The sequence below is a fragment of the Sinocyclocheilus grahami genome, unplaced genomic scaffold (assembly GCF_001515645.1).
Source record: "Sinocyclocheilus grahami isolate Dianchi unplaced genomic scaffold, SAMN03320097.WGS_v1.1 scaffold2080.1, whole genome shotgun sequence".
In the NCBI taxonomy this organism is placed as follows: Eukaryota; Metazoa; Chordata; class Actinopteri; order Cypriniformes; family Cyprinidae; genus Sinocyclocheilus; species Sinocyclocheilus grahami.
In genome coordinates, this window is record NW_015507259.1 from 56,936 (window position 1) to 69,566 (window position 12,631).

At 37.2% G+C, this 12,631-nt stretch overlaps 2 protein-coding genes across 2 annotated transcripts in view; one reads left to right on the forward strand and one right to left on the reverse strand.

Moving 5' to 3' along the window:
* Positions 1 to 6,025, forward strand: part of LOC107573980 (Golgi-specific brefeldin A-resistance guanine nucleotide exchange factor 1-like) — a 52,497-nt gene extending 46,472 nt beyond the window's left edge. Inside the window, exons 28-36 of the mRNA XM_016260442.1 lie at positions 507 to 709; positions 2,090 to 2,240; positions 3,063 to 3,193; positions 3,304 to 3,405; positions 3,492 to 3,605; positions 4,179 to 4,356; positions 4,468 to 4,638; positions 5,816 to 5,879; positions 5,989 to 6,025. Of these exons, the coding sequence (XP_016115928.1) occupies positions 507 to 709; positions 2,090 to 2,240; positions 3,063 to 3,193; positions 3,304 to 3,405; positions 3,492 to 3,605; positions 4,179 to 4,356; positions 4,468 to 4,638; positions 5,816 to 5,879; positions 5,989 to 6,025 (1,151 nt within the window). The remainder of the gene's footprint in view (positions 1 to 506; positions 710 to 2,089; positions 2,241 to 3,062; positions 3,194 to 3,303; positions 3,406 to 3,491; positions 3,606 to 4,178; positions 4,357 to 4,467; positions 4,639 to 5,815; positions 5,880 to 5,988) is intronic.
* Positions 6,026 to 9,177: 3,152 nt separating this feature from the next.
* On the reverse strand, positions 9,178 to 12,322 carry LOC107573981 (core histone macro-H2A.2-like; the record flags this gene model as incomplete). Its single annotated transcript, XM_016260443.1, has 6 exons — positions 9,178 to 9,794; positions 9,929 to 10,103; positions 10,574 to 10,663; positions 10,816 to 10,915; positions 11,995 to 12,102; positions 12,182 to 12,322. Coding segments are annotated over 6 exons (780 nt in total), but the record flags the coding sequence as incomplete, so codon positions are not given.
* Between the last annotated feature and the right edge of the window lie 309 nt (positions 12,323 to 12,631).

The following is a 12,631-nucleotide window of genomic DNA, read 5'->3' on the forward strand; positions in this document are numbered from 1 at the left end:
CAGGGGCTTACATGCTCACTTTGAGGGCGGCAGATCAAAGTTTTGTGTTTTGAAAATCTAATGGACGCAGTTCTGCGATAATGATATGGTAGATTTATGCTCTATTCTTCTTTCACTGGAAACAGAACACTATTTTTGACTGCAATCCCAAAATTGACCAAGATTTGTCAGAGACAGGTTCTTCTAACCAGCAAATGAAAGGGTGTGAAGATGAGAAAAGGGCACTAAAAAAAATCAGCACCTGTGATTCATTCTCAACAAACGGTGCAGGCTTTTAACGTTGCTTGACAGCTGTGAGAATGGGGCGGCGTGCATTTGAAAGCTTAATTTGATTTTCCCTTGTTAAGGGCGCTAAAAAAAATCAGCACCTGTGATTCATTCTCAACAAACGGTGCAGGCTTTTAACGTTGCTTGACAGCTGTGAGAATGGGGCGGCGTGCATTTGAAAGCTTAATTTGATTTTCCCTTGTTAGTCATTCTGTTGATTGTTTCCACGCCCTCCGCAGGGTACCGCACCCACGAGAAGAAAAAGAGCCACAAATATGACTCCAAATCCAGCCGGCTCCGAAAGAAGCCACGCGAGAAGGAAGGCACATCGCGGAGAACCAAAGCGTCCAGTCAGCGGCCCGCCCGTTCCCATAGCGACGATGAGGAAGACGAGGGCGTGCCGGCCAGTTACCACACGGTGTCTTTTCAGGTTAGTCTGGACGTAAGTACAACAGCCCTTTCCCTAATTCCTAGATCTGTCCATCATCATGTTTGCCGATCTGCTCGGTGGGGGAGAGCCATGTGATCATTTCACATTTGAAACTCTACACTATAGTAGAAAAATTATTTTGTTTCATTTAGGTTTGTTTCATTTTAGAACTTTTAAAATATTACTTGTCAATACTAATACCAGTACAATTTCACAGTTCTTAAGTTTTGATGCCACAGCAAAAACTAAAATGCTATTGAGCAGAGCTTCATTTAAAAAGCTAAACGTGAATTATTAAATAACAAATTGAATTAACAAAATTAATAGTTAATTAACAATTAAAACAGTAGTCCAAGTATTTCACAATTAAGTACACATTGATTTAAAGTAAGCAGTAATATGATTTTTTTTTAAAAAGTAAATTTTTAGGTCTCTAACAATAGCATGAAGTACTCGAGTAAAAATTTAGAAGCTGACAAAAAAACTGAAAAGATATCTAATGTTTAATTAAACTTAAGTTTTGACTGCATTGTTATTAGATATTAATACAAATTTGTCTGAATCTCACTGAGAAGCTGCTGTTGCATTGTAATTAAGATTATCCGTGATTTTTTTTCCTTTTAAGGCTAACTTGTTCATTTTTTCTTTAAATGTTTTCAATAATTTTTTATATATACAATTATATTATTACTGAATTTAATTTATTATACATATTGCCATATTTTGCTTAAAGAAAATCAAGCCTATTTTTGTGACTATTTTCACGATTCTTTTTAAAATTCATGACTAATTTTCACACCTTCTAATTCTTAGTTTCTTATTTACAAAATCTCCTTTTTATTACAGTAATGAAAAAATATATATATATTTATTTAAATATGTGAAGTACATTTGGAAAATCCGATTATCGTAGTAGTATGTTGTACTGCTGTTAAAAATAATCATCTCTGACCAAGATGATTTTTATTGCTTTATCACAGTAATGACTAAGGTTTTTATGCCATTAAATATTGATAGAAATATGCTCAATTGTAATTTAAAAAGGCATATTACAAAAATGTTAATTATTCAAATATAGCCTTTTTTTCAATATGAATATGGCCCGACATATCTTTGTGATGTTTGCCTGGGGAAGCATGCTTTCCCCATATTCATAACCTGAATAGTGCACATAAAAGCAATATCATGATGTCTGAACAGTATCAAATGTATAGCATGTTCTTTCTGCCTGTTTACCCGTCATGTCTCAGTAGTGGTTGTAAAACAATCATTTCTATTGTCCCTATTAATAAGATGAAAGTGAGTCTGTTAGAAAAGCAAATATTCATTTAATACACCAGATATGCCCCTGAGTGTTCAGTGATTATTAAAACAGCCTGTTTGCCCATATAGTTGTTAGACCTGATGCATACACTGCACACACGAGCAGCCGGCATCTACAGCTCGTGGGCAGAGGAACAGCGCCATCTAGAGGATGCTGGCAGAAAGATCGAGGCAGACTCTCGAACACTATGGTCCAGCTGCTGGTGTCCTCTCCTTCAAGGTCAGAGACTAGCCAAAAAGCATATTAGCAAGCCTCAGTGTCAATTACAAATGCTTAGAATAACAAAGTTTTTGTTGTAAACTAAGTGATAATTTCATTTGTTATATCTGATGTTATATTGAATGCATTAAAGGGATTAAAGAGTTCACCCACAAATGAATATTCGGCCATACTCACCCTCATGTCATTCCAAACCCATAAGACTTTTGTTCATCTTCAAAACACAAATGAAGACATTTTTAATGAAGTCTTAAATATATCTGTCCCTCCATTGACAGTTATGTAACTGCCTCTTTGATGCTTCAAAAAATTCATAGAGATTGTTAAACTAACCTATATGAATTGAAACTGAAGAGATCCGATCACTGTATATGATGTGTGCATTGATTAGTCCGTGCCGATAGCCTCAGTGTGTCGACACGTAGCACCGGTGTGCTACTCTCTCCCACTTCACTTCCTCTCTCACTACTTTCCTGTCAGATAAAGCCAAAAATTAATCTTAAAAAAAGCCTAAATTAAGTCTGTTCATCATATAAAGAGATTGATTCTCCATAGAAAATTTACTAAATTCATATAGATTAGTTTTACGATGTCTTTATGAACTTTTGTGAAGTGTCAAAGTGGTAGTTGCGTAGACTGTCAATGAAAGGACAGACATCTTTCAGATTTCACTATAATTCTCTTCATTTGTGTTGTGAAGATGAACAAAAGTCTTAGAGGTAAGAGAGTAAATGATCGAATTTTAATTTTTGGGTGAACTGTCCCTTTAAAGGAGGTGGATGTTCAGAGATGCTCTGTAACTTGTGCGTTTTGGCCTTGTAGGTATGGCTTGGTTGTGCTGTGATGCACGGAGGCAAGTCCGCATGCAAGCTCTCACCTACCTACAAAGGGCACTTCTTGTACATGATCTACAAACTTTGGATGCAGTGGAGTGGGAGTCCTGCTTCAACAAGGTAAACTAGTTCTGTTTGGCTATATAGTGTTAGTTTAACATGCATTTTAATTTTTACAAAACTGTAATATGTATAACTGAGAAATGATGGTGATTTCTGTCTTTTTTTAGGTCATGTTTCCTCTGCTGACAAAACTCCTAGATAACGTCAGTCCAGCTGATGTGGGAGGCATGGAGGAGACCAGGATGAGGGCCTGCACACTGCTTTCTAAGGTCTGGCCTTGGACTTCTTTGATTATTAATCCTAATAATTTCAACCGTATTTAAAGAGTGATTGTACGTGTCTTTTGTCTCCTCAGGTGTTCCTGCAGCATCTCTCTCCTCTGCTCTCTCTTCCCACATTTGCTGCCCTCTGGCTCACCATATTAGACTTCATGGACAAGTACATGCACGCCGGCTCCAGCGACCTTCTGGTAAGATGCTCTCAGATAGTGAGGAATATTAAAGGAAATTATACACCCCAGCCTGTTCTCAGCTTTGCGTCGTGCCTAACAACGCCCCTTAGCTGTTATAAATTCACTGTAAACCACGGCTTCTTGGGGCTTATTGCTTTAGTCAACCACACTCAAGGTTCACGCAAACACAGTTGTGTCTTAAGTGAACGTAAACAATTGGGAGAAACTCAGATGTGTGGCAGTATATTGGATTTGTGCATTGGGTCTTAAAGTGACAGCAGCTGCTAATATGTCTGCATTAATATTAATCAAACAACAAAAGACAAACAAAAAAAATCACTCAATGCTCTTGACTGAAGAACTTTTGAAGCTTTAATAAGAATCAATGTATATAAAAAATCATACAGTGAAGACTGTGCAGTTTTGAAAGAGAGTTGTGATAAGATTATGAATCGTGTTCCTGCCTGAAATAAATTGTGATGTGTTATTTTGCTATCAATCACTCCTAGATAAGATGTTCATAGATTTACAGCAAAAAAGTGATTAAATCCTGAGTGCTGATGAGTCTGTGTGTGTAACTTTGGTGCACAGCTGGAGGCCATCCCTGAGTCTCTGAAGAACATGCTGCTGGTGATGGACACAGCAGGGATCTTTCACAGCGCAGACTCCCGTACAGGCTACTCAGATTTGTGGGAAATCACCTGGGAGAGAATCGACTGTTTCCTGCCCCGTCTGAAGGAGGAGCTCTTCAAACAAGCTGTCATTCCAGGTACTGAGCACTCAATAAACACAATACTCTCATTTAACATATGAGTTCAACCGTGTACAACACGGGTTTGAATTTGGTTAGCTTAAATCCTCAGTTTTTTTTTTTGTACAGAACCTGTGTGTAATGTTCCTGTGGAGCCTGTCCCAGCGCCTGCTGCCATTACCCCAGCCTCTCCCCCTGTGCCAGCCCCCTCACCAGTGCCAGCTACCCCCGCAGAGCCAAACATCCCCAGCAGACCCGCGTCACCTCAGGATACGCCCACACCTAGTGCCAACGGTGATCGTAAGCATCATTTAGACACATTTAACATATTGAATAGGAGTGGGTGGTATAACGTTATTATGGGTATAGTTTTCACTTAAAGTTTATTTCATCAAAAATACAGTATAAACAGTAATATTCTGAAATATTGTTAACATTTTAAATGTTTTCTATTTTAACATATTTTAAAATATAATTTATTTCTGTGATGCAAAGCTGAATTTCCAGCATCGTTCCTCCAGTCTTCAGTGTCACATGATCCTTCAGAAATCATTCTATTATGATGATTGGGTGCTCAATTATTATTAGTATTCATGTATCAATAATGGTTTTCATTATTAACAATGTAGAAAAAAAGGTTTTAAAAATGTTTTTACTGCTTAATATTTTTTTATTATATTATTTTATTTATATATTTTTTGTAATATTATTAATGTCTTTACTGGCACATTTGATCAATTTAATGCATTCTTGCCGAATAAAAGCATTAAGTTTTCACAATATTACTGTTTTTACTGTATTTTTATCAAAACTATAATTAAACAATTATATGCAGCCTTGGTGAGCATGAGACTTCTTTCAAAAAAAATAAATAAAAAAAAATAGTAATTATTTTAAATAATTTGCCGTTTGGTATGTGGAAAATGATACATTTATGACACTCTAACGGATATAAAATTCTAAAGAACAGCGTTTATTTACAATAGTTTTTACTGTCACACCAATGCATAGTTTCTGAATAAAAGCATTTATTTATTATTAAAAATATATTTCTGACCCCAAACTTTAAGAATATTGTATATCAAAATAATTTTTTTCTCAACGAAAATTGAAAATTTTTAAATTTTTCTCAATAAAAATTGTCAAAATATTGTGAACTTTTCTGCTTTCTTTAATTGTAATTATTTTAAATAATTTGCAGTTTGGTATGTGGAAAATTATACATTTATGACACTCTAACGGATATAAAATTCTAAAGAACAGCATTTATTTACAATAGTTTTTACTGTCACACCAATCCATAGTTTCTGAATAAAAGCATTTATTTATTATTAAAAATATATTTCTGACCCCAAACTTTAAGAATATTGTATATCAAAATAATTTTTTTCTCAACGAAAATTGAAAATTTAAAAATTTTTCTCAATAAAAATTGTCAAAATATTGTGAACTTTTCTGCTTTCTTTCCTCTGTGCAGGATCAGACAGATCATCTCCAGTTCCTCCCTCAACACCTCCGATGCCCACTCCACTGTATGTCAGGTTTGATTTTATTTTGATGGGTATTTTTATTCGTAAGTTGTCTTAAAGAGAGGTGGTTTTGTTGCTCGTGTTTTATGCTGTATCACTGAGGCACTTCTGCTCTTTGTAGCTCTCCCTGTCAAGAATTTCTCATGGACAATACATAATTTCTTCCAAATATAAGTTTCTGCTGTTCTTTCTATTAACTATCGCTTTATTGCGGTGATCTCGGCTCTGGAAGTTTACAGACCACTTTTAGGTTGGTATGAATTAATGAATGCTTCATGAGAAGTAGATCTCAGACGAGAGCTATAAAATTCACTAATATAAAAGTATAATAGCTCTCAGACCTGCACCTCCTTCCATCAGCCGAGACCACCCACGAGCAGCTCCAGTGCATTTAGCGATCAGCGTTTGACCTGAGACTTATGCTATGTTTGGATCAGTATCGAGACTGTAGGTTCGTCAGAGAACGAGACTGTAATTTAATGTAGATTGTCACTGCAGTGACAGCAGATCAATGATCACACCATCACAAACCTAAGAGGTGGCTGTGGACAGATGGACGGTTTCTTTTCTTTGTATGTTCACTTGTTGTACTGCATTCTTCGATACATCAGGAACTAATTCTGTAGTCAACTGGTAATTCAATAAAAACAATCTGTATATATATGAATAAAAGTTAATGTACTTTTTACAATGTAATAAATATATGGTCAAATATCCTAATCCTGTGTCATTGTTTTCTCTTGTGTCAATCATGTTTTATTGCTTTATTTAATTAGAATAATTTAGGAGGCTAAGATCCAGAGAGGAGAATCTAAAGTTCGGCCAAAAATTAAAATTCTGCTATTCATTCACCCTCATGTTTTTTTTTTTTTGTCCATACAGTGGAAATCAATGACCACAAACGAGTTGGTTACCTGCAAAGTCAGGTTTGGAATGACATGAGGGTGAGTAAACGATGAAAATGCCCATTTTTGTGCAGACTATCCCTTTAATCTACATTGGAGGTTGATTTATACTGCCAAACTCCTAAAAAAAAGCTTAAAGTCCCCCTGTAGTCAAAAATGATCCTTTAAAACTCATCTTTGATTATCAAAAGTACATATTTAAATGTTTTTTCTTGTGAAAATAATTTTCTCATGCCTTTAAAATAGCTTGAATGCAACTCTACACCCTTGCCTCATTTATTATACGCGGATCTATGAATATGCAAATTAGCCCCGCCTCCACTCAGTCACACCGCTGCAGCGGGTTATTATTCAAGTTAGCGGTTCTAAATACAAATAAATAAGCACTAACAGCACAAGACATCGTGAAAATAGGGGTAAATATTAACAGTTAGCGAAACATCTACAGAAAAACTATATAACTTACCGGATTAGCCTGGCTGCCTTCTCATTAGACCCTCTGCTTTGCAGCACAGTTAATGATATGCTGAGGATTGGAGGATCCCTTGACAGGATTGTAGCAAAAAAGGCTGTTTCAAACCTGTTTCTGTGACTGCCTTTGGGAAAGTACAGTTTTAAGGAGAAAATACTCAGCAATGGTGTTGATAAATAAATTGGCACATGATTTGTCTAAAAACACCACAAATAAACATAAAAAACTTGATTTCACCACAGGGGGCCTTTAAGTAATCCATAGGTCATGTGACTAATGAGAACCCTTTAGGGCAGGGTTCCTCAAATCTTGCCCTGGAGGGCCAATGTGCTGCAGAGTTTAGCTCCAACCCTGATCAAACTCAGCTACCTGTGATTTTCTAATGATCCCGAAGACATTGATTAGCATGCTCAGGTGTGTTTGATTAGGGTTAGAGCTAAACTCTGCAGGAAAGTGGATCTCGTGGGCCAGATTTGAGGATCCCTGCTTTAGGGGTTGTCTTTGATGACATCTGATGCATCTAATCTTTCGAGAAAATGAGATGACTTTTTGCAGCAGTTCACAACTTCCACCTCATTTTCCCCATAAGAGCGGGCGCGGCCATTTGTAAATTTTATGTGCCAGGCTTCCGGTCCGCTTCAAGCTATTTTTAGTTGTACAAAACAGCTGGTTTTGCTGCTTGTTATTGCAAACTGCTGTCTTACAGTATTATTTTAACGTATTATCCTAAATATGAACACACTGGTTTGTAGTACAGTTTTATGGTTGTGGCTAGAAGGGATACAACTCCGACCGTAAACTAACAGTGAAATTTAATTTTCTACCTATTAGATAGTTTTATTAACATCTAAACCTACCCCTTGCAATAATAGTAATTATTGTTGTACAGTGTGACAAAAATTACGCTGTATTGATATGCGCATGCCCAGTAGCCACAGCTGTTTCCCCCTCTAGCCCTAACCCAGTTTTACCCATAAGCATAATTTAAAGGGGTCATATGTTGCTAAAAAGAACATTATTTTGTGTATTTGGTGTAATGAAACGTGTTTATGTGATTTAAGGTTCAAAAAACACATTATTTTCCACATACTGTACATTATTGTTTCTCCTCTATGCCCTGCCTTTCTGAAACGTGTCGATTTTTACAAAGCTCATCGTTCTGAAAAGCGAGATGTACTGTGATTGGCCAGCTATCCAGTGCGTTGTGATTGGCCGAATTCCTCAAGTGTGTGACGGAAATGTTACGTTCCTTACCATACTGTGATGCCTGCGGGAACCCACATGTGATGACCCCGGGCTGGACTCTGCTTCGTCCACGGTGAAAGCCGATCCGGTGATCCACAGCGCTAAGTTGATGTATTTCCTCAGCGACCAGCACGGATCAGCTCCAGGCATGACGAAGCGGATATCGTCCTCTTTTGGAAGACCAAATAAAGTAGTTTCGCTTTCACAACGAAGCACACAGCGCCTTCACATGGTGGCAGCAGCAACAATACTACAGCGAGAATAAAAGGTACGCCTTCTTTCTTTGCGTGAACATTTGGGCGACGTTATGCAAATCTTCCCACATAGTGACCTAGACATGTGGGGGCGTGTTAGAACGAGCCGTTTTAGGTAGGCGTGGTTGACTCTGAACTTTTATAAAGAATATCTCTTTGGATTTGAGACTTTAGTCTTTGCAACTTTACAGATCTTCTTTATGCACCAAGAGCTTGTAACACTCCAAAGAGAAAGGACAAATTGAAATCGCATCACATGACCCCTTTAAATAAAGAAAGAAAATGGGGGTTTGGAAGAACATGTCTGAATAAATGCTGAAAAGTTTTGAAAATTGAAAGGCATTTTCAACTTGTATGGAAAAAGAGCTCAACCTGTGGTGTAAAACATTTTTTATTTCAAAGCAGAACAAGAAACACTGTTTTTTTTTTTTTTTAAACCAAAACGGTCAGAAACCACACATGATATCTAGCCAAAAACAATGGTCAAATGTTCAACTCTGAACATGGAATGTAAAAAGATCATTCTAAGGATAAAAATGGCAAACAATGAAGATTAAGTTGATCTAGTCTAAATGAATGTCTTTACTTTAAAGGAGAACAGTGAAACATAAATGTGTACAGTACATCACTCACAAATATCCTTGTTTAAACACCTTCGAATAATCTGTTGTCAAAAACATATACCTACAACATCTTTCACCAAGATGCACTACACTCCACTTAGTACGCTCCTACTAGCCTGGATGCACTCTCCGCTAAAGCTCACGTTCAACTCATTTCACCTTCCCACGACGGTGAGGCCGACAAAACCAGTCAAAGCAAAGCTAAAGCAGAGCTGCATCGAGGCGTTACACTTTCAAAAGAAATCAAACCCACGACTCAACATCACTTGGCGTCCATCTTTGCCATCTCCTGCAGGTATATCCCAATGCTCTCGCTGTCAAACAGAACAAAGTAAATGTTCTTCAGAGAGGAGGTGGTTGCTGAGACAAAATGGTTCGAAATGGCCTTCAGTATTAGCTGGGCTGCTGTCTGCTTTGGGAAACCATTTCTGGGGGACCAAAAATCAAAGAGGTGAGATGATTTCTGGTTTCTAGGAACTATTTCTCACCACATTTGCATCGAAACAGCCACGCGGTGTATGAACTTCACATCTAGTTCACTATCCATGATCGTGATGCTCACCGTCCGGCGGGTAGCGAAGGGAAGGCCACCGACTTGAGCTTCTTCTCCTCGGCAGCAGACAGACAGTTCTTGACTGTTTTCTCGAGCTGATCTTCGCACTTCTCTGAACCCCACTGAGGAATGTGACAATGGATAATGAAACGTGCTGCCATCCCATTGGCTTGGCTCACAGCCACTGCAGAGCAGAGGGAATAAGAGATGCTCCAGTCAGAACAGCAGCAACAAGCAGAAACGTCTTACTTCAGTATCTACAGGGGATTTCTTCCCGCTTTCTTGTTTTACTTTTAAAGCTTCCACACTTTTTGATCAAAGGACTGAGGGAAATGAGTACTTGTTTTGGGCTGATTTTCTGTGGTATGTCAGGTAACAATCTTTGTAGAACACTTCTTAGTGTACAAATGTCTCCAAGCTATAAAAATCTTCAATTACTACTGAAGATTTTGCTCATTTCCACGACTTTTCCAGGCACGTTAATGATCCTACAAATCGCTGGTATCACTAGGTTTCCAAGACGGCTGTACTTTTTTTCTATATTAACATATATAACAAGGTCATTTCCTGCCCCTTTGAACATTGCTAGAGCACACACTCTAATTCGAGTCTGCTTTCTGTCAGCTTGTGTCAAGAAATGTGCGAGATTTCAACCTGATGCGACCTCCAAAGGACCCTGGCTTTTTCTCAGCTCCTTGACGGTCTCTAGGAAATCTTTTCCTCCTGCTTTCTCCAGAGCGTTACCTGTGTTACAGCACAGAAACTAAATGAGCCTTTGCCACATATTTCAATGTACAGGAAAACTGACACTTGCTACACAGATCTAGGATTTTACCATCTAGCAAATGCAATTGACATTAATTTAATAGTAGCTAACAGCAGCGTAATGCACTGACCGATTCCCTCTTTCAGATCAATCTCTGCGTTTGTGGGATTGATGATTCCTTCCACTTTGATCGTGCCGATTTTGCTGATTTCACTCTCTGTAAGGGACAGCTGATAAACAAACCACAGATAATTCATTATTGCATTAAATTTTAAATCACCAGTGTATTAGCACTGCTACCATAGAAATCAGCAAAAATACTACTATATAAAAATAACTGCTGATATAAAAATCCAAACTGCAAATATTGTGATGATTTTGAGTGGTGACTTGCAAGGCAAATTTGAATTCCAGTTGATTTAATTTAGGGGTTGCCAAGGCTAATAGCGCTGAGAATCCTGTCCCTCGTCTTAATTATTGTAGTCGTTTAAAGATTCTGTAAAATGATTCTGTATAACTGTATGAATGTTTAATTTGCAGATTTTCAAATTATTTTCAAATGTATCTTTAGTAAATATTATGCAAAATAAACAAATTGTTGTAAAGTGGAGTAGGTGGTATAATTTTATAATTATGATTTCTCAAGTTTTGTATACTGAAGCCCTAGGGCCTAGGGTGACGTCATATGCAACAGATTTGTTTAAAATCACATTCAAATTCATTTTCATACATTTCTTTTTTTGAGTTTTAATCAATACTATGTTAAATAAGTATTATATTATCATATATACTGTATCAGCTTTATATTTGCCAACGACCACCCTGCTGTCTTAAGATAATATAGAATATTTACTTCAAATATTTTTTGAATAATTAAAAAATAATTGACCAAATATTTACCTATTTAAATAAAGACACAAAGAAATGGTGTTGAAAAAATATAAGGCTGAGGGAGGGATCTTGGTGTTCTAAGGATTGTGATTATGGGGTGATGGTTATTGTATAAAAAACAGTAGTAGGGCATATATATATATTGCTCGAAATAAACTTAAACTCAACTCATAATGGCATTGGCCATCAAAAAATTAATATCGACCACAAGTTCTATGTTTCTGTAATTCTGTTCAGAATGTCAGTCGCAATGAATCAAAAACCTGATTCATTTGTTTAACCCAAGACTGTAAATATTAAAAGTGAAAAATATACGTAGGTAAATTACTAAATGTTCCTTGCATTCGAAGGTAAGTGTTAAAATAAGTCGAAAAATAACGAATTCTTGGTAATCTGTGATAAGCACAGCTATTTCCACCTTTTGTCCAAGGAACAAGCTTTTCGCAGAGAGAATAGTAAATCCCTCTCCTGGTCCGTCTTCCACTGTTGTGTTGGCATCTGCTTCTTTGTCATTCTCTGTGCTTTTCTGCATGAAAGAAACATTTTTTAGTATTCTCACAGCCAAACACGGTACCAGAGCAACATATCATACACACAGCACACACTTTGGGTTTGCGGCCTGGTTTTCCTTTGCTCTTTTTGCTGGGTTTCTTGATGGGTTTCCGCTTCTCCCTCTTCTCTGGAACGGTCACCTGAGTCTCCACCTTCACCCTGCCTCCTCTCTTCTTGGAGAGCAGCTCAGGATGGGTAAGAACAGCAGCAAACAGGTAAGATACAGAGAGACTGACACAAACTGGAGAAAGATAGCCATATAAACTGTAACTTGGATTCCTGATTAATACGTTTGTATAAATTAATACAGTTTCTGTGTTCGTCTCACAGTCCAATCAGTAATTTATAACATATTTATTTGGTAAATAGTCATGTAATTAGCAGGATAATGTACATCTTGGTGGTCGATATTGGAAAAAAAAAAAAAGCCTAGTTATTTGTTTCTTTTGATTTCGTTTTTTTTTTTTTGATGGATGAAATGTGCCGTGCCCAGGACACGTTCC